Source organism: Girardinichthys multiradiatus, chromosome 24, assembly GCF_021462225.1.
Source record: "Girardinichthys multiradiatus isolate DD_20200921_A chromosome 24, DD_fGirMul_XY1, whole genome shotgun sequence".
Classification (NCBI taxonomy): Eukaryota; Metazoa; Chordata; class Actinopteri; order Cyprinodontiformes; family Goodeidae; genus Girardinichthys; species Girardinichthys multiradiatus.
In genome coordinates this window covers 4,039,155-4,065,802 of record NC_061816.1, presented here as the reverse complement: position 1 = coordinate 4,065,802, position 26,648 = coordinate 4,039,155, and the positions used below count along the sequence as shown (strand labels likewise).

The following is a 26,648-nucleotide window of genomic DNA, read 5'->3' as shown; positions in this document are numbered from 1 at the left end:
GGGTGCTCAGCGGTTGGTCCTTATAGCTTGCTCCTTTAATCTCCAAAGGTTTGTCTCAGAGGCAGTGATGATGTCACAACAGGTCTCAGCAGGGGCGTTTTTAGGGTCTCAAAACATTGGGGGCTTTAGCCCAAATCCAAAATATTTGGATTTCAATAAGATAATTTATAGGTAATTTAAAATTAAAATAATATAGGACATATTGTACCAGTTATCTGTCTCGGCTGGTTTTAGACTGAATGTGAATTATTGTGAATCAAACAAAAAAGTTTGCAATAATTTTACTTTTTATTTTTGTTAGAAGCTGAATGAAGGACAAGGAGAAACAGAGTTTAGGCCTGATGAAAAACCATTTTGCTGAAGGAAATAATGACACATTTTGAAGTATTTAGAAAATAACCTAATCTGAATTTTTGCTGATAAAAAGTTTTTCTTAAACTCAGAGATGTTTATTTTGGGCCAGTTAAATGTGCTTCTTTTGTCATCTACATAAATTACCTTTTTAAACGTTACATTCTCATCAAAGTGTTCCACCCCTGAGGCTCCATTGTCTTAATTTCTTACATTTGATAAAAAGGAAAGTGGTATAAAGTTGATTTTCCTAAATCTTAGTCAAATGGTAAAATCCTAAAACACATTTATTTATTTTATTATGCCAAGAGCTTTCGAAACATTTTATTAAAATTGTTCCTTCTTTTATGAACCTGTTCTCTTTTACCGCCATCTTTTCAGCCCTTCATTCCACTTCTGAAGAAATGTGGCCTGCTAAAAATAATAAAAGAAACATTTTACAACCCAGTCTTCTGTTCTGCATGTGAGACACTAGTGCAGTTCTTACTATTAAACACTTTGAGAGGAAAGGGTGTTAAGTTGTGGTGTTTAAAATAAAGCAAAGAGCCTCATCCTGGACCTTATCAGTACTAATATTACAGTTACTAATAACTGTATACGGATGTCTCACCTTCAGTAAAACTGTATCCTTGTTTAATTAGTTTAGTTTATATAATATTTCATGTGTAATTCAGAAAAATAAAATAGTTAACTAATCAATGGTCAACCTGTGATTAATTGGTATGATTTATTTCTTAATTATGCTGCATCTTCAAACCCAGAGCCGCATGTTTAGAATCAGCATAGAAGGTCTAACTACGCGCCTGGGTTTCAGTGAGGCCTTTTGCACAAATGCAACTTTTCTTGACTAAAATCTCCATTTATTGCAGTCTACAAGGATTCTGACTTAAATGATGTAAATGATATCCAAACCTGTTGGAACAAGAAGGCAGGTAGAACTAGAAATATTTGTGTTTCCTTGGAAGTTTGTTCTAATGTTCAAATGTTTTTCATTCTTTGGGGCCTCCTGGCTCATTGCTCGGCATTTTAATTGTTACCTTGTCTCAACACATTTCATCCGGATTTTGAAATATTCACTTTGAAACATCGTGTTTGGAAACAACTGTAAAAACACACGTGAAACAGTAATATATAATAACAATACATTTATTTCCGGTTCCGCTGGCCCCGCCCCTTCTTCCCAAACACGTGGATCTCTTCCGGGTTCTTCATCCTTTGTTCCCTGTTCGTCAGCAGCCCAGAAGCGGGAGTGTTGATAAAGCTGTAAGAGTTGATGAACTCTGGAAAGAAGTCCAGCAGCTTGAGGAACATCTGGTCAAAGAAACTGGAGGGAAGCAGGAGCTCAAACAGCGGCAGGACGCAGCAGAGGAAGAGACACCAGATGATGGATGATGTTTTCCAGCCCAGATTAGGTTTGGATGTTTCCTTCTTCATGCCAACTGTGTGGATGGTAGTTAAAGTTTAGGAGCCGTTTTCAGTCTGCTGGTGGATTATTCCTCTGAATTAGAACTCGTTGTTAGGATAGTGAAACATCAGCAGGAGCTTCTGGAGCCCAGCTCAGAAATATTAGAGTTTGAAACGACAGAGGATCATCTAACTGCGGTGAAGTGAGCCGACGATCGCTGACGGTAGAAATCAGATGCGTCCATCCATGGTGTATTACGGTAGAGGAGCGGTATGGGAGCCGCTGGAAGCACAAAGATCTGTTTGTTGGGAATGATTACAGCTGCAGGAGTTTTGGACAAACATCTCATGTTGTTTCAGTTTTCATATTTGAGGAAGATGTTTAATGCTACTTATACTTTTTCTTCCATCTCCTAAGGAGTGCTGGTGTTTGGGCTCCGGTCAAGATAGATGTACACCACAGGACCTTGAAAGAGCTTGAATGTGTCTTGACATTTTTTTTTGTTCACAAACTTCTGTCCGAGCAACAGCACCCTGTTGGCGGTCAGACGTCTCGGAGCTCCTCCGGTCCTTGGTCCCTAGAAGTGATCACACTCTATCTAACACTGACTCTTAAAGGATCGACTCTCAAACAGTTTCTAACTATTGGCTCCTTTAATCTAAATTAGGCAGAGGAATGATTACAAAGATCAGCGCTGAGGCTCCCGCCTCGGACCGCTGCCGTCTGTGAAAGGATGAGGAAGAGCCTGTAGCTTTATATCCGGCACTCCAATGCAATGGATGTGCACTCCCTCAGTGATTATCAGTAGACTATGTGTCACCATTGTGGTGTCTATCTGGTAGGTCGTGTAGTAGCTGGTGTCCATACTTAATCTAAGTGTGCTGCTGCTTTCTAATCAACCCAGTTATAGCCTGCTCCACTATGAAACCCAGTGCCCCAGCCACAGTTCATCCATGACAAACCTTGGGCCATATGTCCTTGTAATGTTTGTCACTGAGCTTCTTACTTTTCTAACACATTTGTTTACTCATTCAATTCAGCTTATTTATATAGCTCCAATTCTCAACACGTGTCGTCTCAAGACACTTTACAAGGTCAGTTCAGTTGAATCATACAGATTCCAAGTCAAGGACATTCATTCCAATTGATCCTAGTTATCAAGCAGTGCAGTCAGATTCAGTTTATTGTTCAAATTGGTTAAATAATTTCTAAGGAAACACAACCAATTGCATCCAGTCAGTGAGTTGTAACATTCACTCCTCCTGGCCATCTGCCTAGACCAACTGGAGGTTTGAGAGCCCTGAACCAGGAGTACTTTCTATGTGAAAGAAAAGTAAAATGTTAAAGGCAGTTGTAGCTCCTTTAGTGGCTTCATCTAGGAGAGAAACACAGCTAAGCAGATAAACTCTGAGCCAGTTTTCAAGTCTAGAGTATAAAAGAGAGCACATACAGGTCCTTCTCAAAATATTAGCATATTGTGATAAAGTTCATTATTTTCCATAATGTCATGATGAAAATTTAACATTCATATATTTTAGATTCATTGCACACTAACTGAAATATTTCAGGTCTTTTATTGTCTTAATACGGATGATTTTGGCATACAGCTCATGAAAACCCAAAATTCCTATCTCACAAAATTAGCATATTTCATCCGACCAATAAAAGAAAAGTGTTTTTATTACAAAAAACGTCAACCTTCAAATAATCATGTACAGTTATGCACTCAATACTTGGTCGGGAATCCTTTTGCAGAAATGACTGCTTCAATGCGGCGTGGCATGGAGGCAATCAGCCTGTGGCACTGCTGAGGTCTTATGGAGGCCCAGGATGCTTCGATAGCGGCCTTTAGCTCATCCAGAGTGTTGGGTCTTGAGTCTCTCAACGTTCTCTTCACAATATCCCACAGATTCTCTATGGGGTTCAGGTCAGGAGAGTTGGCAGGCCAATTGAGCACAGTGATACCATGGTCAGTAAACCATTTACCAGTGGTTTTGGCACTGTGAGAAGGTGCCAGGTCGTGCTGAAAAATGAAATCTTCATCTCCATAAAGCTTTTCAGCAGATGGAAGCATGAAGTGCTCCAAAATCTCCTGATAGCTAGCTGCATTGACCCTGCCCTTGATAAAACACAGTGGACCAACACCAGCAGCTGACACGGCACCCCAGACCATCACTGACTGTGGGTACTTGACACTGGACTTCTGGCATTTTGGCATTTCCTTCTCCCCAGTCTTCCTCCAGACTCTGGCACCTTGATTTCTGAATGACATGCAGAATTTGCTTTCATCCGAAAAAAGTACTTTGGACCACTGAGCAACAGTCCAGTGCTGCTTCTCTGTAGCCCAAGTCTGGGGAATGCAGCACCTGTAGCCCATTTCCTGCACACGCCTGTGCACGGTGGCTCTGGATGTTTCTACTCCAGACTCAGTCCACTGCTTCCGCAGGTCCCCCAAGGTCTGGAATCGGCCCTTCTCCACAATCTTCCTCAGGGTCCGGTCACCTCTTCTCGTTGTGCAGCGTTTTCTGCCACACTTTTTCCTTCCCACAGACTTCCCACTGAGGTGCCTTGATACAGCACTCTGGGAACAGCCTATTCGTTCAGAAATTTCTTTCTGTGTCTTACCCTCTTGCTTGAGGGTGTCAATAGTGGCCTTCTGGACAGCAGTCAGGTCGGCAGTCTTACCCATGATTGGGGTTTTGAGCGATGAACCAGGCTGGGAGTTTTAAAGGCCTCAGGAATCTTTTGCAGGTGTTTAGAGTTAACTCGTTGATTCAGATGATTAGGTTCATAGCTCGTTTAGAGACCCTTTTAATGATATGCTAATTTTGTGAGATAGGAATTTTGGGTTTTCATGAGCTGTATGCCAAAATCATCCGTATTAAGACAATAAAAGACCTGAAATATTTCAGTTAGTGTGCAATGAATCTAAAATATATGAATGTTAAATTTTCATCATGACATTATGAAAATAATTAACTTTATCACAATATGCTAATATTTTGAGAAGGACCTGTACAGTTAGTCACAGTAGAAGCTCAGCCAGTAGCTATGTCTAGGAGAGACGGGGCCAAGTGGATCATCTATAGCAGAAGAACATTAAGTTGTTGGCAGCAGCACCTCAACCTCCAGGAAGGTGTCACAGCTAAACACAGAGAGAGAACGTAAAGTTAAACACCATCAACCCAGACATTCTCCATCAGAAGGTCACCCAGCTCACAGTGCCGGCCTCCACCTGTCAGTGGATCACCAGCTTCGTGACTGAATGGCAGCAGCAGGTGAAGCATCTTCTCCTGCTCAAGAACCATCAAAACCAGTGCTCTCCAGGGGCTGGTTCTCTCTCTGACCCACCCCCCGCTCAGCCAGAGTAGTCAGCTAATCTGCTGTAAAACAAATAAGCACATTGCACTTGTTTGTACTCAAACTTGGGCAATAAAGTTGATCTTAATTTAACAGTTTGCACAACCACCTTCGGTCACAATTACAGCTTCAAGTCATTTAGGGTGAGTCCCTGCTAGCTTTTCTCATTTTCCTGAAGATTTTGGTCGTTCCTCTCTGTAAAACAAACTGTAGAACAAAAAAAGAAAACGGTCTTTGGATTGTAAAGGTTACAGACCCCTGGTTTAAGGGGACGGACATTTTTTGGATAAAACATCTCGCTGAATATGAAGTTCAATAGAATAACCAGAAACTGTTCTGTAATCTTCTTGTTGCTGATGTAGAGAGAGCTCCTGCAGTGCATTTTATATTATCGTACGCACATCAAATATTCTGAACATAAAGCCACAAGCATGGAGTAACACATTAAATAATATCCCTCTTTGATATAGTGTTAATTGATAATTAAAACTGCAACTGATCATAACATAGAAAAGATCTGATGGGTTCTGGTGCATTTCCCTCAGGCACTGTCCACTAATGCTGCCTGATGCGTATTTCACACATACCAAGAATTGTTTAGGGAACAAGTTGCTGCAATCCAGTGGTTGATTTATGCTATATTATGTCTCCTTTGTCTTATCCTCATACTAAATATCTAAATGTTGCCATATCAGCTATCTGTGCTATATTCAATGAACAATCTCTACTTCACAGCAAAACTCAGGCAATTATGTTTTATATAATAGTGATTTAATTCAGGGGTTAAATATGAGATTCTGCACATGACCTAAACTGTCGGTTCTTGAGGTTCAGTTTTCTCTAAACTGCTGATCAGATGTTTTTCTCTAATGTGAATCTTTACCAGCTTAGAAACATGAAGTAAAAGTTGTTCATAATGCATGTAATGTGTTTCAGTGCTGCCAGCAGATGTTAAAGAAGAGGCTCCTGAAGAACAGAGTCCTGATGTGGATCAGCAAGAGCCAGAGCCCCTCCAGATAAAGGAGGAACAGGAGGAACTCTGGACCAGTCAGGAAGGAGAGCAGCTCACTGTGAAGGAGGAGACTGATACCAGGTTTCCATTAACTGCAGCTCCTATCAAGAGTAAGGATTTGTTTGTGTGTGTGTCTCCTATCTGGCAGCTAACAGTCTGGTGCATCTGGTTGTCTTTTATGATCAAAAGTAGATTAGCTTCACAAAAAGGAGGAAGAAATGAGACGTTTCCTGAGCTGAAACTGCCAGAAAAATACGACGCAAACAGAATATGAAGATATCTACGCAGCACTTGGAGAGACTAAATTAAACTATTCTGCTCTCCTACAGACTCAAAGTTCACAACAAAATGTACTGGTCCTTCTCAAAATATTAGCATATTGTGATAAAGTTCATTATTTTCCATAATGTCATGATGAAAATTTAACATTCATATATTTTAGATTCATTGCACACTAACTGAAATATTTCAGGTCTTTTATTGTCTTAATACGGATGATTTTGGCATACAGCTCATGAAAACCCAAAATTCCTATCTCACAAAATTAGCATATTTCATCCGACCAATAAAAGAAAAGGGTTTTTAATACAAAAAACGTCAACCTTCAAATAATCATGTACAGTTATGCACTCAATACTTGGTCGGGAATCCTTTTGCAGAAATGACTGCATCAATGCGGCGTGGCATGGAGGCAATCAGCCTGTGGCACTGCTGAGGTCTTATGGAGGCCCAGGATGCTTCGATAGCGGCCTTTAGCTCATCCAGAGTGTTGGGTCTTGAGTCTCTCAACGTTCTCTTCACAATATCCCACAGATTCTCTATGGGGTTCAGGTCAGGAGAGTTGGCAGGCCAATTGAGCACAGTGATACCATGGTCAGTAAACCATTTACCAGTGGTTTTGGCACTGTGAGCAGGTGCCAGGTCGTGCTGAAAAATGAAATCTTCATCTCCATAAAGCTTTTCAGCAGATGGAAGCATGAAGTGCTCCAAAATCTCCTGATAGCTAGCTGCACTGACCCTGCCCTTGATAAAACACAGTGGACCAACACCAGCAGCTGACACGGCACCCCAGACCATCACTGACTGTGGGTACTTGACACTGGACTTCTGGCATTTTGGCATTTCCTTCTCCCCAGTCTTCCTCCAGACTCTGGCACCTTGATTTCTGAATGACATGCAGAATTTGCTTTCATCCGAAAAAAGTACTTTGGACCACTGAGCAACAGTCCAGTGCTGCTTCTCTGTAGCCCAGGTCAGGCGCTTCTGCCGCTGTTTCTGGTTCAAAAGTGGCTTGACCTGGGGAATGCGGCACCTGTAGCCCATTTCCTGCACACGCCTGTGCACGGTGGCTCTGGATGTTTCTACTCCAGACTCAGTCCACTGCTTCCGCAGGTCCCCCAAGGTCTGGAATCGGCCCTTCTCCACAATCTTCCTCAGGGTCCGGTCACCTCTTCTCGTTGTGCAGCGTTTTCTGCCACACTTTTTCCTTCCCACAGACTTCCCACTGAGGTGCCTTGATACAGCACTCTGGGAACAGCCTATTCGTTCAGAAATTTCTTTCTGTGTCTTACCCTCTTGCTTGAGGGTGTCAATAGTGGCCTTCTGGACAGCAGTCAGGTCGGCAGTCTTACCCATGATTGGGGTTTTGAGTGATGAACCAGGCTGGGAGTTTTAAAGGCCTCAGGAATCTTTTGCAGGTGTTTAGAGTTAACTCGTTGATTCAGATGATTAGGTTCATAGCTCGTTTAGAGACCCTTTTAATGATATGCTAATTTTGTGAGATAGGAATTTTGGGTTTTCAGGAGCTGTATGCCAAAATCATCCGTATTAAGACAATAAAAGACCTGAAATATTTCAGTTAGTGTGCAATGAATCTAAAATATATGAATGTTAAATTTTCATCATGACATTATGGAAAATAATGAACTTTATCACAATATGCTAATATTTTGAGAAGGACCAGTATGAGACAGTGGTTAGTATTTTAAACGTTTCTATGTTTCTATTTCTTCAATTTATTGGCTTGTTTTATCCGAGTTGATAGTATTTGTGTACCAGTATGCCACCATATTATTTGCGCACAGCTCTCGCGAGATCTCAGCCACTCATCATGTCCTCACGTCCATGCTTCTCACTTAATACTTCCAATTATTAACTGCTAGCAGCCAAACAATCACATTTTCATAGTATATTCTGAATAGCTAAACACGGTGGGTGATTTTGGATATGAATGATACATTATATATTAATTATGATTGTTGAATTCTATTTTTTTCTAAATATTCATAATCATATAATCATAATTTCACAACATGCCATTCTAACAAAATAAGCCTAATGGGTACCAATTTGGCACGGTAATGGTAGATAAACATTTAGTGGTCAACACACACACACATCCTTGTACTTCTATCTTTATGAGGACTTTTCAGTTACTTCCATTCATTATTCTTGATTTCTTGGGCCTAAACTCAATTCATACCCTAGTACTAAACCTAACCCCTGTCCCAAGAACGGAATTTGAAAGCGTGAGGACCAGGAAAATGTCCTCACTTTGCGATAAAAATACGAAAAATTGTTCTTAATCAGCAGCAAGTACAAGTACACACACACACACACACACACACACACACACACACACACACACACACACACACACACACAAGGCCAGTACATCCATTCATCGATGTGGAACCTTGGGAATAAGCGCCTTGCCCAAGGGGATATCTACCTGTAGAAGGTCTGGAGCTGGAATTAAATATCAGGATAAATACTATCCCCAGCGTGTGCATCAACTCTAGACCAACAGTTTCCCGACAAAGCTGGTTGCCTTTTAGCCACTAAATGTCACAGCAAGACAGAGAAAGACTAGAGGGGCTTGATTTCTGACGGCCGCCTCAACTGAAAGAAAGAGGACCTGTGAGCCAAGCTTTGACAAATTGATTGAAACTTTATTAATCCTCAAAGGGGAAATTCATTTGTCCCAGCATAAAATACACCCATAAAAACAAACAATATGCACTAATAAAAGTCTAAAGGACACACACAGAACTCCACTCCAACATGGGGCTGGTGAACAAACTGCAGAGGCTTCTGGGCTGCAGACACCCGTGTCCTCAGGTGCACCAGAACCAGCCTCTCTCTGACCTTCATAATGTGAGAGGTCAGAGCTATGGGTCTATAGTCATGAAGTCCTTTAGAATGTACTTTCTTTGGCACTTAGACCAGACATGATGTTTTCCATAGCTCTGGAACTCTTTGTTGCTTCAGGCTCATAGCAAAGGGGTACTGCAGCACTCCACTCAGTTGACCCGCACAAGCCTTCAGAACCCTTGGGCTGATACCGTCAGGACCAGGAGATTTCCTAGGGTGAAACTTTTAAAGCTCTCTACGCACCTGGTCAACAGAGATATCAAAGCTACATACAGAAGATAAATGAGGAGGGGGAGTCAGACCCAGGACCTTCAGGCTACCGCTGAGAGGTAGTTGATGTAACAACGAAGCAGAATTAATGCTGCTACTGGGGTGGGACATTCAAACCTGTTTTAAGTTTTAGTCCATGGTTCATTTTTACTAAAGTAAAACTGAATTAATGATGCTGGATTTTTATGCTGGGCCACAGGAAGAAATACTGCTGGAGTCACTGGATTTGAAAAGCATCACCAGTTTTATTTAATTAAAATTAAGAAAATTCAGAGACAATAATGAAGAGGCTAAACAAAAACATTATGTTTTAAAGGGAAATAGACTTGACAGTCGTCAGCACAAAAATTAAATGCAATGTTTTCTAAAAGCAGCAGAAAGATCAGGAGAGGACCAAGAATGGAGCCCTGAGGTACCCCCCAGGGGAGGTAAAATAATCCACCATGATCCAGAAACTCCTATCAGAGAAGTAGGACCTGAACCATTAAAGAGCTGAGCCAGTGATGCCCACCCACTGCTCCAGTCTGGAGATGAGAACGTTATGATCCACTGGATCAAAAGCAGCTGGTAAATCTAAAAGCAGTTCCCAGAATCCGTTGCTAAGAATACATCATCAAAAATCCCTAAAAGAGCCGATTCAGTGGTAAGTTTTAAACCCAGACTGGAACACTTCCATAATCATATATTTATCCAGTAAGGCTTCAGCTGGTTGTAAACTGTTGTTCCAAAATTTTGGACAGAAAAGGGTAACTTGGAGATCGGCCTAAAGATTAACAAAGCAGAATGATTGAGGCCAGATTTCACAATAGTATGTTTCAAATTGTTCTGCTCCACGCTGGAGGTCAAACTACTATTAATAACTTTAAGGATAAAGGGGCCAATAGAAGAAGAAAGGATAATGTTCATTATGCATATAAAGTGTTTCAATGATGTCTGCAGATGTTAAAGAAGAGGCTCCTGAAGAACAGAGTCCTGATATGGACCAGCAGGAGCTGGAGCTCCACCACATAAAGGAGGAAAATGAAAGAATCTGGGCCAGCCAGGATGGAGAACAACTGAATGTGAAGAAGGAGACTGATGATACCAGGTTTCCATTAACTGTTGTTCATATGAAGAGTGAAGAGGATGAAGAGAAACCTCTGCTCTCTCAGCTTCATCAACACCAGACAGAAGACAGAGATCTTCCAAGCAGCAGCTCGGCTGACCAGATAAAAACAGAAATTAAAGAAGAGGACTGTGGGACAGCAGAATCCAGCAGGAACTCGGATCTAAATAATCATGGAGGCTCTTCCAACTATTCTGAAACTGAAGATAGTGAGGATGATGAAGATGATGATGATGTGAAGCATCATAAATCTGAGCTTAAACACTTATCAGACTCTGAAACTGAAGACAGTGAGGATGATTGGAAGGAGAGCAGGACTCCAGGGTCAGACAGAAACACTGTCAACAAATCTTTGAGCTTCTCTAAGTGTGGAGGAAAATTTGCTAACAGACGCTCTCTTCAGAGTCACATGACATGTCATCCAAGATTAATGTCTTCAGATTGTTCTGGTAATGAGATGTGTTTCACAGAGAAGAAGAACATAGATTCACTGACAAAGGTCCAGACAGGTAGTAAAAAGTTTAACTGTGGTGAGTGTGGTAAAGGTTTTAACTTGAAACATGATTTAAAAAGACATATGAAAGTCCACACAGGAGTCAAACCCTTTGGTTGTGATGCTTGTGGAAATAGATTTTACCAAAAGTCACATTTAAACAGCCACATGAGAATCCACACAGGAGACAAACCTTTTAGTTGTGATGTATGTGCAAAAAGATTTGCTTCCAAGTCAGATTTAAACAAACACATGAGAATTCACACAGGAGACAAACCTTTTGGTTGTGATGCTTGTGGAAATAGATTTTACCAAAAGTCAAATTTAAACAAACACATGAGAATCCACACAGAAGTCAAACCCTTTGGTTGTGATGCTTGTGGAAAAAGATTTGCCTACAAGTCACATTTAGACACACACATGAGAATCCACACAGGAGTGAAACCCTTTGGTTGTGATGCTTGTGGAAATGGATTTTACCAAAAGTCACATTTAAACACACACATGAGAATCCACACAGGAGACAAACCTTTTAGTTGTGATGCGTGTGGGAAAAGATTTGCTTCCAAGTCAGATTTAAACAAACACATGAGAATTCACACAGGAGACAAACCTTTTGGTTGTGATGCTTGTGGAAATAGATTTTACCACAAGTCAAATTTAAACAAACACATGAGAATCCACACAGAAGTCAAACCCTTTGGTTGTGATGCTTGTGGAAAAAGATTTGCCTACAAGTCACATTTAGACACACACATGAGAATCCACACAGGAGTGAAACCCTTTGGTTGTGATGCTTGTGGAAATAGATTTTACCAAAAGTCACATTTAAACACACACATGAGAATTCACACAGGAGACAAACCTTTTGGTTGTGATGCATGTGGAAAAAGATTTTCTTCCAAGTCAGATTTAAACAAACACAATAGAATCCACACAGGAGACAAACCTTTTGGTTGTGATGCATGTGGAAAAATATTAGCCTGCAAGTCACTTTTTGACATGCACATGAGAACCCACACAGAAATTAAACCTTTTAGTTGTGATATTTGTGGAAAAAGATTTATCTCCAAGTCACATTTAAACAGACACATGAGAATTCACACAGGAGTGAAACCCTTTGGTTGTGATGCATGTGGAAAGAGATTTTACCAAAAGGCACATTTGAACAAACACATTAGAATCCACAGAGGAGAGAGAAGCTCTTTATTTGAGATGCTTGTCTTAAAAGATTATACAAAAAGTTAAATTTAATCCCACACATGATAACTCACAGAGGAACTAAACCCTCAAGCTATGATGCTTGTGGTAAATATTTTGCCTTCAAGTCATCTTTAAACATCCACAGACGAAAAGACAATGGAGAGAAACCTTTTGAATGTGTTAAAAACTTTACCTTTATGCCAAATCTAAGCCAACACACTAGAACTTAAAGAAAATAAAAACCTTTTTGCTTTTTGCTGGGTATGATTGTGGAAAAAATGTATCATATACCGGGGGTGACTGTGGCTGATATGGTAGGAGTTCATCCTGTGAACAGAGGGTTCACAAACTGCTGTGGGCCTCTTCATTTGGTCTGAGCCAGCTTTCTCAGGTGTGGTTGCTGTCGTTGTATGTGTAAAATGTCTTGGTGGACACACACATGTCCTCACAAAAACATGGTTTATGATGTCATTGTGTCAGTGAGTTTGATGAGGTCAGTGGCTTCAGCTTAAAAAGATACTTCAATCTGTGCAGTCCAAGCAGGCCTGTAACTTCTGCTTTAATTCCTCTGTCCACTTCTTTATAGTCCTTACCACAGGCTTACACATTCTTTATTTATGTTGGTTTGTATGAGCTGAAGCAGATGGTGTTCAGAGTGCTGAAGCTGCTTAGGGCACAGGCCAATAGGCATCCTTTAAAACTGTGTAGCAGTGGTCCAGAGTGTTGGCGTCTCTAGTTGGGCTCTCTGTATTTAGGACGTTCATAAGTGAGATTTGTGCTGTTAAAATCTCAGAGAACAACGATGAGGGAGTCTTGGTGTTGGTTCCTCCACGTCTGTTATTAGGTTAGCTAGCTAAGGGCAGCAGATCTGTGGAAATTCCAGTTTCTAGAATTTCGTTGAAACATTATAGAGATGAGTTTCAATCTAGAAATCTGTCTATGTTATGGATCGAATTTACATTGTATATTATTGTTTGAAATATGGTTGCCTCTGGCTGCGAATCTCTCACATTGCTGTGCCCCACCCATGGATGAAACGTGGACTTAGACCTTTATTCACTTCTGTTCATAAGAATGGTCCACAAAAGAGGTGGTGTCTGGGCAAAGAAATCTAGTTTAGGATAAAACACCCTAATATTGCTAATTACATGATGTTCAGCTTTTGTCTGTGGTGGTATAAGGCAACCTTGTGATGCTATTGTGAAGGCTAGTCTTATTTGTGCTGTGTTTTAAAGTTGAGATAAACTTTATTTCAATAAGATGTTTTAAACACTGGTGTTTCAGTAATGGGATTTTGATCCATTTTATTTGTGTTTTTCCTTAATCTCCTTGAACTAACCTGCTAAAAATGGGTTTGAATATTGCTTAAAATATGCTAAACGTTGTCTCTTCTAGCGGTTAACATGCTAATACCTCTGCTAATACTACACAGTAGACAGCTTTGTTTACAACAGAGCTTGTTTCATTCACTCTGTACTTGTTAGATAACGTGCCGTCAGAGCTTGTATACACATTAAATACCATTAATACAAATATTAACATATGAATAAAACTGCTATGATTAATGAATGAGCTATCTTCTTTGTGTGACCCGGATGTGGTACCACCACATTTCTCTATTTGTCCATTGGCCGTGCGACCCCTGGCATCTTTAAATAAAGGTTTGAGTCGCCATTTTAAGAGTTAATAACTTAGTTCAACCATGTGCTGATGAGTAATTGCTTAACATCCAAAATGAGTATTGTTTTCTAATTTGGAAATCTTTTAAGAAAATTATTTTATTAAAATAATGTTTAATGCCTGATTCACACAGCAGGATTTTCAAATTGTGAGCTGATTTTCAAAACTTGAGACCCCATACGTGACGATAAAGAATGGTAGGTACAACACATTCAGTCCTACAGTGTGTGGTGTCCAGCCACATGGCAAGGATAACACACCACACACAAACCGATTTCCCTCACAAACATTCAGATTTCAGACGGAAAATCTTGCAAACTCTCAAGATGAAACGTGGGTTCATAGTAATTCAATTCCGTGTTTCTGTTACCTGGCTTTCTGATGGGCTACACGTCACATTCAACAGGCTGCGTGCTCGTATGTCCTCAGGGAATACTCCACACGTTAGGAAATCGGACAAGACGATCCAACATGTTGAATATCTCCAATTTGAGTTTGGAGCAGTCCCGACATCCTTCCAAGCAGACTAGATCACTCTTAACACACCACACACGGCACGATTATCTTATAAGATTATCTTAATAGTAGGGATGGGTACCTTTCACATTTGAACCAATATGGTACAGATACTCGGTACCTGGGAATCAATACCGGTACTCAACGGTACCAGTTTTCTGTACTTTTGTGTGTGTCTGTGTGGTAATAAATGTTAGTTCGTTTAACAATAACATTTCAAAAATTTTCAATTTACACTATTTATTTCTCAATATATAGACTTTAAGGTGTTCTATTTCTCAATATACAGTGGATATAAAAAGTCTACACACCCCTGTTCAAATGCCAGGTTTTCATTATGTTAAAAAATGACAGCAAGACAAATAATTTCACAACTTTTTCCATCTTTTAATGTGACCTATAACCTGTACAATGCAATTGAAAAACAAACTGAAACCCTTAAAAGGGACGAATATAAAATAAAAAATTTTAAATAACCTGGTTGCATAAATATGCACACCCTTAAACTAATGCTTTGTTGCAGCACCTTTGGCTTTTATTACAGCACTGAATCTTTTTAGGTAGGAGCCTATCAGCGTGGCACATCTTGGTGTGGCAATATTTGCCCACTCTTCTTTGTAAAACCACTCCAAATCTGACAGTTTGCGAGGGCATCGCCTGTGCTCAGCCCTCTTCACTTCACCACACAGATGTTCGATGGGATTCAGGTCTGGACTCTGGCTGGGCCATTACAAAGCCTCAATCTTATTCCGGTGAAGCCATTTTTTTTTATGCTTTAGATGTGTGCTTTTGGTCATTGTTGTGCTGAAAGATGAGGTTCCTCTTCATCTTCAGCTTTCTAATGGAAGGCTGAAGGTTTTGTGCCAACTCTGACTGGTATTTTGAACTGTTCATAATTCCCTCCTCCCAGTTCCAGCTGAAGATAAACAGCCACAAAGCATGATGCTGCCACCACCATGCTTCACTGTAGGTATGGTGTTCTTTTGGTGATGAGCAGCGTTGTTTTTACGCCAAACATAGCTTTTGGAATTATGTCCAAAAAGTTCAACCTTGGTTTCATCTGACCATAACACATTTTCCCACATGCGTTTGGCAGATGTCTTTTTACAAAATTAAGCCGGGCTTGGATGTTTTGCTTTGTAAGATAAGGCTTCTATCTTGCCACCTTACCCCATAGCCCAGACACATGAAGAAGACGGGAGATTGTTGTCACATGTAGTACACAGCCAGTACTTGCCAGAAATTCCTGCAGCTCCTTCAGTGTTGCTGTCGGCCTCTTGGCAGCCTCCCTGACCAGTTTTCTGAGCCTGTTTTCGTCCAGCTTTTGTCAAGTTTGGCCATGGAAAGTAGAGTAGAGACGATGCAGGGACAGAAATCGCTCACAATGTGATCTATTAAATGAATGAATTTAGCTGTTAAAACGTACTATTCCTACATGCTGTGTGATCCTCTTGGGGGGGGGGGGGGGGGGGGGGGGCGCCTTCCTTGGATAATGGTAGGGGAAATACTGCAGGTGCTTCCTCAGATTAAAAGTTTTCCCACCGGTGGTTTTGCACTTTATCACAAATATTGCAGTGAGCGTAATCTGCACCGCATTTTAAAAAAGTGGAGCCATACTTTTGAGCGCTTTCTATCAGCCATGCTTTGTTGACGGTACCGACGGCTACTAACATCATTACACTCTTGTGTGTGCAATGCTGTGTTCATGTCCGACATGGAAAATCACCCAGTCTTCCACTCCCTTAGTGTCACAATGATGCGTTTAGACACCGAAACATGGTACCGTTTGATTTTACGTGAATTGGTACTCCGTAGTACCGACGGAATTCTGTCGTTACCTATGAAAGTACCGAATACGGTACCTATCCCTACTTAATAGCCAGCACAACGATCTGGGCATGTTGGAAGGGGAATATCGGAGGAAAAATCACTCTAAAAATCCTGCTGTGTGAACCAGGCATTCCTTACCTTCTGATTTGTGTTGTGACTGGTTGTTTGAACACATACCAATTGTTGTCCTTAATAACTTTTAAAACTAATTTGACCTCATTTCCAGATTCCTCAAAATAAATCTTGGTTCTTAAACATATCAACACTGACCTGTGATATTATTGCATCAATTGTATTGGTCCCCATTTCCCTTGTTATTTCTATATAGTGTCATTAGTTTCTGTATTCATTCATTTTGTGTGGTAGTTTTAGTTGAATGGTTCTAGTCTAGTATTTTGTAAATTTAAATATTTTAACTTGGAGTTTAATTGTTTTTGTTAATAAATTCTTACTTTTTGAAGAGAAGTTGTTGTGAATTGATTCCATATGTGTGCAGAGTTTGTTGTTCAGTAATGCCAGTGCTCAAATCCCTCTTTCATCTATCGTTCTAGTACCACAGTCATATTCAGCTGGTATTCACAGGACAATACTTGATAGACTGAATGGTTATTTAATTACATATTAAATAACCTAAACATATTATTGCACAACAGCATTTATGTTTGCCATGCAGTAATATCAATTAAAAACATTCTGAGGCTCACATTTTCTGTTAACTTTAACTGTAATAATTTACTGTTTACAGACATCCGTGACAAAACAAGGAATAATGCTTCATTCAGTGTAATATTTTATTGGGTTCTAATCCAATCAGGAGCTATCTCTTCTCTTCTTTTGCCTCAGAAGCAACAAAACACTGAACTCCACTTTGACAAACCTCCTTACAAAACTTAAAGTTGCACCTCTAGATGGAGTTTGTATTAAGTTTCTAAAGTCACAAATGGCAGGTTTGGCACTATTATTGGTTATAGTTTTTTTGCTGATAATCACAACATTTGATTCCATGTAGGAAGACCTCACTCCCACATTCAGCCGCTGAAGGACTGCAGTTGTACTTTTCTGGCCGCATGTCGTCCCAACTTGGACCTCCGGCATCTCACTTTTACCCTACCTGCTTCATTTATGACAAACCTCTGTCATGAAGTCATACCTTTTATTAATAATAACTGCTGACTTCATGTTGATTAGCAGTTGAAAAAATGCACTGTGCATTATCTTTTAGTTTTTAACTTTTTGTCCTATTTTTACTTTAATCATGGTTGTTTTACATTTTTCTTGGCAAATTGATCTAACTTTAAATGGAGTTATTTTAATCTTTCCTGGCTCCTGTATTATTTGGTTTAGTTTTACTGCAGTATCTTTGTTTTTGTCTTGGTTTTAAAAGGAGCAATAAAAGCAAGGTTGAATTAAACTGAAGATCCCTACATTAAATATAGATGAATGTGTTAAGGAACTTTAGCTGATTTCTTTAACTGTAAGTGATGTAGTTATAATTGAATGCATTGATTTTAATTGAATCAGTGTCAAAATAAAGTGGCTTGTAGACTTCCAATTTTCCATTTAATTACATATTGATTCTTTTAAGTAGATCTTCAGCTGTTAGAAATTTCAGTTTAATTCAGTTTATATAGCGCCAATTCACAAAACATAATATTATATAATAATATAATCCATCACTTTCTATTCTATCCTTCATAGTTTTGTGAAAGAAACTGTTTTAAGTGTGTTTGGTCTGGATTTAATGCAGCTGTTCAATTTCCCTGATGGAAGTGGGACAACCAGCTTGTAGCATTGGATGGGAGGGCTCTTTTGCGATGCGACTGGCCTTCCTCTGAAATTGTGTAGTATAAACAGAGTCCATGTCGGGCAGACGGCATCCTATAATCCTGGGTGCTGTCCTCACCACCCGTGATACTTCCTTCCTCTCCTGTGCAGTTCCCACACCACACTGTCATGGTGAGACACAGAGTACTTTCCATCGTGGCCCTGTAGACATTTGTAAGCAGCTGAGAAGAGAGAAGAGTCTGTTTTCATTTCCTGATGAAGAAGAGCTGTTGTACCTTCTTCAACAGGCGAGGGGCGTTTCCAGTCCAGGAGAAGTCAGAGGAGATCTACAGGGGTTGGACAATGAAACTGAAGCACCTGGTTTTAGACCACAATAATTTATTAGTATGGTGTAGGGCCTCAATTTACAGCAATACAGAATCACTTCGTCTTGGGAATGACATACAAAGTCCTGCACAGTGGTCAGAGGGATTTTAAGCCATTCTTCTTGCAGAATAGTGGCCAGGTCACTACGTGATACTGGTGGTGGAAAACGTTTCCTGACTCGTTCCTCCAAAACACCCCAAAGTGGCTCAATAATATTTAGATCTGGTGACTGTGCAGGCCATGGGAGATGTTCAACTTCACTTTCATGTTCATCAAACCAATCTTTCACCAGTCTTGCTGTGTGTATTGGTGCATTATCATCCTGATGCACGGCACCGCCTTCAGGATACAATGTTTGAACCATTGGATGCACATGGTCCTCAAGAATGGTTTGGTAATCCTTGGCAGTGACGCGCCCATCTAGCACAAGTATTGGGCCAAGGGAATGCCATGATATGGCAGCCCAAAGCATCACTGATCCACCCCCATGCTTCACTCTGGGCATGCAACAGTCTGGGTGGTACGCTTCTTTGGCGCTTCTCCACACCGTAACTCTCCCGGATGTGGGGAAAACAGTAAAGGTGGACTCATCAGAGAACAATACATGTTTCACATTGTCCACAGCCCAAGATTTGCTCTCCTTGCACCATTGAAACCGACGTTTGGCATTGGCATGAGTGACCAAAGGTTTGGCTATAGCAGCCCGGCCGTGTATATTGACCCTGTGGAGCTCCTGACGGACAGTTCTGGTGGAAACAGGAGAGTTGAGATGCACATTTAATTCTGCCGTGATTTGGGGAGCCGTGGTTTTATGTTTTTTGGATACAATCCGGGTTAGCACCCGAACATCCCTTTCAGACAGCTTCCTCTTGCATCCACAGTTAATCCTGTTGGATGTTGTTCGTCCTTCTTGGTGGTATGCTGACATTACCCTGGATACCGTGGCTCTTGATACATCACAAAGACTTGCTGTCTTGGTCACAGATGCGCCAGCAAGACATGCACCAACAATTTGTCCTCATCTGAACTCTGGTATGTCACCCATAATGTTGTGTGCATTTCAATATTTTGAGCAAAACTGTGCTCTTACCCTGCTAATTGAACCTTCACACTCAGCTCTTACTGGTGCAATGTGCAATCAATGAAGACTGGCTACCAGGCTGGTCCAATTTAGCCATGAAACCTCCCACACTAAAATGACAGGTGTTTCAGTTTCATTGTCCAACCCCTGTAGATGCTCTTGCACTTCACTTTAAGCTGTCCAGACCCTCCACCACTTCCCACAGCATACATAGTGTGTAGAGTGTGTTCAGTTGTCCTGGACCTCATGTAATCCACTGACCACCACTGTTTCAGATGATGGACCTCATTGACCTTACCAAAAAGAAGCTTTTGTGGTACTTTGATGGGGTAGTTGTGTATTTCTCCAAAAATCTCAAGTGAAATTATGATATACTAATTCTGGTTATAGTTTAGATGATCCTCTAATATAACCCAAAGATATTGTGTTGTCACCTCTCATGGTTTTGGAGAAATAAATTCCTGAAAGTGGGCGAGAAGTATATACTAGATGATCATTTTGAGGTACTTTGACAAGGTATTTTTCCAAAACTGTACTGTAAAATTATGAAATACTTATTCTGGTTATAGTATAGATGATCCTTTACTATAATCTAAAGAGATTGTGCTGTCACCTCTCATGGTTTTGGAGAAATAAATTCCTGAAGCATATACTAGATGATCATTTTGAGGTACTTTGACAAGGTATTTATCCAAAACTGCACAGTAAAATATTAAATATGTATTCTTTTATATAAAACATGAATGTGAAAGTTGTAAAAAGGTAATTAATATAAATTTTCTGTGGGTTACTTTCTGTTTTCCTCTTATTTTCTCAACCGTTGCCAGGATCTGATCCTTTCTGCTCCATTACCGTAATGCACCTTGTATGCGCGACGCTGATCTTTAAGAGAGAGCTGGTGTCAGCTCACTTGACCGCAGTTGGAATCCTGGATGTGCTAATATATAACTGAGTGTGTGTGCAAGAACTAGACTGTCAACACAGATAGTCGCCATTGTCCTTGAGGAGAGAGATGGAAGTTTTCTCAATCGGCCGCAAAGTTTTATCTGGGTCACAGCTGTCAGGGGGTGCTGGGAAAGAGCGCCATGTTTACATAACATCCAGGAGATATTTTGTCGACAGCAACTTAGCAGAATCTACCAAGGCCACGTTGGGGCACCAGATTTAGAAAAACAATAAATGTTCTGGTTCAAGCAGTATTGTGGATTTCCAACCACTTTAAGAGTTTAACTGTTATCTCTCAATTGCGAATCCAAATATCCAAATTTCTGGGACTTTATGCAACATTTAGTCAGTTGTAGACGAACTACTTTCAGTGTTTATAAGACGAGATGTTTCAACGCTGTTTATATGCACGAAATAGCGCGTAGATCAGTGTTATTGTTGTAAGGCTGCTGTTACAGTTGTTAGCAATACGAACGAAAACAAGCAGGAAACTGGAACGCTACAACCCGGAAATGACGTAAGTTCCGACGTCCCAGTTCCGACTTCCGAGGTTCCGCAGCATTTATCCTTTGTTCCCTGTTCGTCAGCAGCCCAGAAGCGGGAGTGTTGATAAAGCTGTAAGAGAGCTGCATCAGCAGCAGTTGATGAACTCTGGAAAGAAGTCCAGCAGCTTGAGGAACATCTGGTCAAAGAAACTGGAGGGAAGCAGGAGCTCAAACAGCGGCAGGACGCAGCAGAGGAAGAGACACCAGATGATGGATGATGTTTTCCAGCCCAGATTAGGTTTGGATGTTTCCTTCTTCATGCCAACTGTGTGGATGGTAGTTAAAGTTTAGGAGCCGTTTTCAGTCTGCTGGTGGATTATTCCTCTGAATTAGAACTCGTTGTTAGGATAGTGAAACATCAGCAGGAGCTTCTGGAGCCCAGCTCAGAAATATTAGAGTTTGAAACGACAGAGGATCATCTAACTGCGGTGAAGTGAGCCGATATAGGTCAATGGATGTGTGTATATATATGTGTGTGTGTGTGTATATATATATATATATACACACACAGTACAGACCAAAAGTTTAGACACACCTTCTCATTCTTGCCATAATACAAATTCTAACAGTCTATTCAGTAGGACTATCAGCTGTATACTGTATCCACCTCCTGCACAACACAACTGATGGTCCCAACCCCATTTATAAGGCTTGAAATCCCACTTATTAAACCTGACAGGGCACACCTGTGAAGAGAAAACCATTTCAGGTGACTACCTCTTGAAGCTCATCAACAGAATGCCAAGAGTGTGTGGAGCAGTAATCAAAGCAAAAGGTGGCTACTTTGAAGAACCTACAACTAGGGTCTACAACCTTTTTATTGTAAAGGTTGTAGACCCTAGTTTAAGGGGATGAATATGAAGTTCAATAAAGTAACCAGAAACTGTTCTGTAATCTTCTTGTTGCTGATGTAGAGAAAGCTCCTTCAGTGCATATTAAACTATCGTTTGCACGTCAAATATTCTGAACATAAAGCCACAAGCATGGAGTAACACGTGTTCCCTTCATTGATTAATAACCCTCATTGATATAAAGTGTTAATTGATAATTAAAACTGATCATAAAATAGAAAAGATCTGATGGGTTTTGATGCATTTCCCTCAGAAACTGCCCACTAATGTTGCTTGATGCGTATTTTACACATACCAAGAATTGTTTAGGGAACAAGTTGCTGCAATGTACTGGTTGATTTATGCTATATTATGTCTCCTTTGTCTTATCCTCATACTAAATATCTAAATGTTGCTATATCAGCTGTCTGTACTATATTCAATGAACAATCTCTACTTCACAAACCAACTCCTTCACATCAAAACTCAGGCAATTATGTTTTATATAATAGTGATTTAATTCAGGGGTTAAATATGAGATTCTGCACATGACCTAAACTGTCAGTTCTTGAGGTTCAGTTTTCTCTACACTGCTGATCAGATGTTTTTCTCTAATGTGAATCTTTACCAGCTTAGAAACATGAAGTTAAAGTTGTTCATAATGCATGTAATGTGTTTCAGTGCTGCCAGCAGATGTTAAAGAAGAGGCTCCTGAAGAACAGAGTCCTGATGTGGATCAGCAGGAGCCAGAGTCCCTCCAGATAAAGGAGGAACAGGAGGAACTCTGGACCAGTCAGGAAGGAGAGCAGCTCACTGTGAAGGAGGAGACTGATACCAGGTTTCCATTAACTGCAGCTCCTATCAAGAGTAAGGATTTGTTTGTGTGTGTGTCTCCTGTCTGGCAGCTAACAGTCTGGTGCATCTGGTTGTCTTTTATGATCAAAAGTAGATTAGCTTCACAAAAAGGAGGAAGAAATTAGACTGGCGAAATGTATTTAATGGCCAAAAAAGGGGATTTTGCATATGTCCCCTTTAACACTGCTCTTCCAGTGAGCCTGATCACGGCCCCCTCTTTCTTACACCCTTGATTTGAGGGGCCCAACCCCTTAACTATTTGCATCTGACATGCTGTTGGCACTCCCGGACCCCCTGAGTCCATGAAACCCATGGTTGTAGTCATGCACCTAAGGATGTTGTGTAAGCTGTAGCAGTGAGCGGTGCGGCAGATAAGCAACAAGGGCAGATATATTTAATTAAGGCACCAAAGAGATAATTAGAAAAAGGCCACAGAATCATACATCCATAAAAATCCCCCTGTTGAGGTGGGAAAAACCCACCTCACATCAATCAATGTGTCTAGTGCATATAGACCTAAGCTAGAATATGGGAGGCAGTTTCTTCCGTCCGTCACATAACTAAGGCCTGCAGCCCTCAGTGTGTGCACCCCCTCTGTTTCCCATAGAACAGACCTATGCTGATGTGTGTCTGAAATTTAAATGATTAAAACATCGCAAATAGAAAATAATGCCCTGTTGAAATTTTTAAAACAACAAAAATAATAATAAGCTAGAAGCACAACAGAAATGAGCAGCACAATGTGTATCAGTATATTGTAGGCCCTGAGTCGTAAACCCTGTTCAATTATCTATTACAGTCGTCTGGTCCTCCTCCTCAGAGCACAGTATCATAATTTCTCCATCACTTTGGTTTGGTTCCATGAGATCCACATCATCACTTGTGCTTAAATATTAAGTGGACAACATCAGTGTGCTCTGGCACCACATCCCTTTGATATTCTGGTAATCTCAAACCTCTGGTATCACTGGAACCAATCACACGATCGTTACACCTGAGGATGAGAGCTCGAATACACGTTGCACAACAGCAAACACAAGCTGCGATCACCACAACAGTCAATGAAGTGAATATACTCACCAGTAGGTTTTCCCATTTTCTAAACCACATCTCAAACATGTTTGTGAATTGTTCATCGATTCCTGAGTACGATTTTAATTCAATGGACAGTGATTGCAAGTCATTTAGGGCCTTCATTAGAGATCCATCTGTAATTTTTGGGAGTAAAAGAACAACAAACCTCTCCAAAAACACCACACAACCTTCCTTCTTTTGCTAGGATCATATCCAAAGCTATTCTAATTTGACAAGAAATAATTTCAACATCCTGTTCACACAGCCTTCAGCTGTCTCTCCTGTTTTGCCGTGGTGTCATTTAAAAGATTAGAATCGGTTCTAAGAGGAAGCAGTTTGTATTCTAGCAGACATATCAAATTCAAAAACACATTTTCTGAAAGGTTCCCCTGACGAAGTAGGCCAATCGGTGTCAGGGCATCCTGGATGGAGAGGGAAACCAGGTAAATTCTTTCCTGTCCAGTCAATAGGTAGTCACCCCCAAAGCAATTATTCCCCATAAATCAGTTCTGTTCAGCAGCAAGTAAAAGTTCAAGGCCTTGAATCAAGTTAATTTACAATCTAAGTTGTAAACAACATCATCCATAAATAAATAACTCAGAAGCAAATAGGAAGTTATAATTTCTATTCATGAAGTTATTTGAATTGATTAAATAGTTGAACAGTCATTTAACCCTTCATGCAATTTATTCTACAATTTCCCACATTCACAAAAGTAAACATTTGTTTGTTCATTATTCAATTTTACTTTAGAAATCCTTCTCACCTGGGATTTTTGATTTTGTGACCTTATTTCAAATTTACCAGGACATACTCCTTCAAGCTTTAACCCGACAAATATAATTTTTATTGTTTATTTCTTTATCACGTTCCCTCTGTTGAAGTAACCCAGCCCACTCAAAATGTATGAAACAGGTTCCACACAATTGTATTTTGTTAGTTGAAATTAAAAAGATGAGTTAATCTTACCTTTTGACGTTATGTTCACTGGAATAAATTAATTTAGTTTCACAAGCACATTTATGATGTATTGGCTGGAAATGAAATGTTAAGTCAAAAGATATCCAATTGAACCTATTCATATGTTCTTCCTTTGGTGCTTTCTGATTTCTCTGAGGTTTCTTTCGGAGGACTGCTCTCCTTTCCTGCAATATGATCTTCTTACCTTAGTTTTGTCCTCATCCACAGTTCTGTTTGTTTCTCCTGTTGGTTCTTTGGTTAGAGCCTCCTGTGTTTTATGAGACAAATCTTCACAGCAGATTAAAATCTTTGAACATGTCAGTTGCTCTCTCTGTGAATCCAGAGTGGGTTCACACCCCGACTGAAGAGAGGAGGTGAAAGGTCAGGGTATGGTTCTTCCTGTCAGCAGCTGATGTAGAGTTAAACCCATGAGCTCAGTGGGTGATGATCTGATGTTAAACATCACCATGGATAGCGCATCCAGCCACTTCATTTTTGTATCAGCACAAACTTTAGCCAATCGTTTCTTGATTGTGTGATTATCTTTCTCAGCCGACCTGGTGAAAGTATCAAGCACATCTCTACATCCTTTCACTCTGTTGTCAGCACCCATAAAATCAATAAAAGTTTCCCAATAATCCCTAGCGTAGTGCCAAGAACTTAACTCCATCTGACACTATTGTGTTTTAGGGTAGAAAGCCCAATACACAATCTTGTGCATGTTACATTTCCAGTAATAGTGCTGTAAATCAGGCAATCCCAATCCCCCCCCCACTCTTGGTCTCTGCAGTAAGGATATTTGGAGACTAGGAGGCTTATTCCCCCAAATGAATGATGAGAGTGTTGCATTGACATTAATAAAAAATGATTTAGGCAAAAATAGCGGGAGACATTGAAACATAGAAAACGTAGTACTATTCTCATCTGTATGCATTGTATCCTCCCTGCCAATGTGATATGAAGTTTACCCCACTTTTGTAAATCCTCTTTGATCTTGTCTAGGAGCAGGGCAAAGTTATTGTCAAAGAGAGGTTATTGTCTGCAAAATGTTTATACCTAAATACTTAAATTTGTCCAGGGCGACATTGAAGGGCCAGTTGGAGGGCAACATCAATTTTGCTGTTGTAGTCACTTTTGCTATATTAAGTTTATACCCAGTGAAACGTCCAACGTTTTCGAGTTTATGTAACACCAGAGGGATAGTTCTAACCAGGTCTGAAAAATAATGCAAGAGATCATCTGCGTATAGGGAAACTTTATGCTCAACCCCTGCCCTTCTAATGCCCAAAATTCTATTGTCAGTTTTCAGCGCTATTGAAAGCGGCTCCATAGCCAGTGCAAAAAGGAGGGGTGACAGCGGACATCCTTGACGAGTACCTCGTAACAGAGGAAAAAAAGGAGATCTTGGGGAGTTAGTGCATATGCACGCCTCTATAGAAATGTAGAGAAGCCGAATCCAAGAAATGAAGTTATTGTTAAAGCCAAATTTATTAAGGGTTGAAAATAAATAAGGCCACTCCACTTGATCAAAAGCCTTTTTGGCATCCAAAGAGACAACAGCTTCTGGAATTGACGGTGTGCCCGAGGAAAGCCCCACGTTAAGAAGGCGACGCACGTTTGTGAAGGAATGTCGTTTTTTATGAAACCCATATGATCTTCTGAGATCACATTATGCATTACGGTTTCAAGTTGAGTTGCTAGAATTTTGGATAGTATTTTCATGTCCACATTCAGGAGCGAGATAGGCCAATAAGATGAGCAGAGATGTGATTCTTTTCCCTGTTTAGGTATTAGTGAGATAGCTGCTTGTCTGAGAGTAGGAGGTAAAA

At 40.4% G+C, this 26,648-nt stretch overlaps 2 protein-coding genes and 1 pseudogene across 3 annotated transcripts in view; 1 reads left to right on the top strand and 2 right to left on the bottom strand.

Moving 5' to 3' along the window:
• Positions 1 to 26,648, bottom strand: part of LOC124861450 — a 700,723-nt pseudogene that overhangs the window by 545,655 nt on the left and 128,420 nt on the right.
• The window catches only part of LOC124861512 (protein NLRC3-like), a 737,509-nt gene that overhangs the window by 700,713 nt on the left and 10,148 nt on the right, over positions 1 to 26,648 (bottom strand). The gene's annotated exons all lie outside the window — the stretch shown is intronic.
• On the top strand, positions 1,472 to 13,921 carry LOC124861437 (zinc finger protein 345-like). 2 transcript variants are annotated; one of them, XM_047355223.1, is made up of 3 exons: positions 1,472 to 1,763; positions 6,065 to 6,238; positions 10,491 to 13,921. In XM_047355223.1, exons 1-3 carry the CDS (start codon positions 1,625 to 1,627, stop codon positions 12,395 to 12,397), a joined length of 2,220 nt encoding a protein of 739 aa, XP_047211179.1. In that variant the 5' UTR covers positions 1,472 to 1,624; the 3' UTR covers positions 12,398 to 13,921. The 2 variants fall into 2 exon arrangements, with proteins under 2 accessions (XP_047211179.1, XP_047211178.1); XM_047355222.1 differs by having other exon boundaries at positions 1,474 to 1,763; positions 6,053 to 6,238.

What these genes read in the sequence shown, in the direction of transcription:
- LOC124861437 (XM_047355222.1), top strand. Translation starts at nt 1,625, where the DNA reads ATGAACTCTGGAAAGAAGTCCAGCAGCTTGAGGAACATCTGGTCAAAG. An exon ending in TGTTTTCCAGCCCAGATTAG is followed by an intron (nt 1,764 to 6,052) that starts GTTTGGATGTTT and finishes AATGTGTTTCAG; the next exon opens with TGCTGCCAGCAGATGTTAAA. An exon ending in AACTGCAGCTCCTATCAAGA is followed by an intron (nt 6,239 to 10,490) that starts GTAAGGATTTGT and finishes TGATGTCTGCAG; the next exon opens with ATGTTAAAGAAGAGGCTCCT.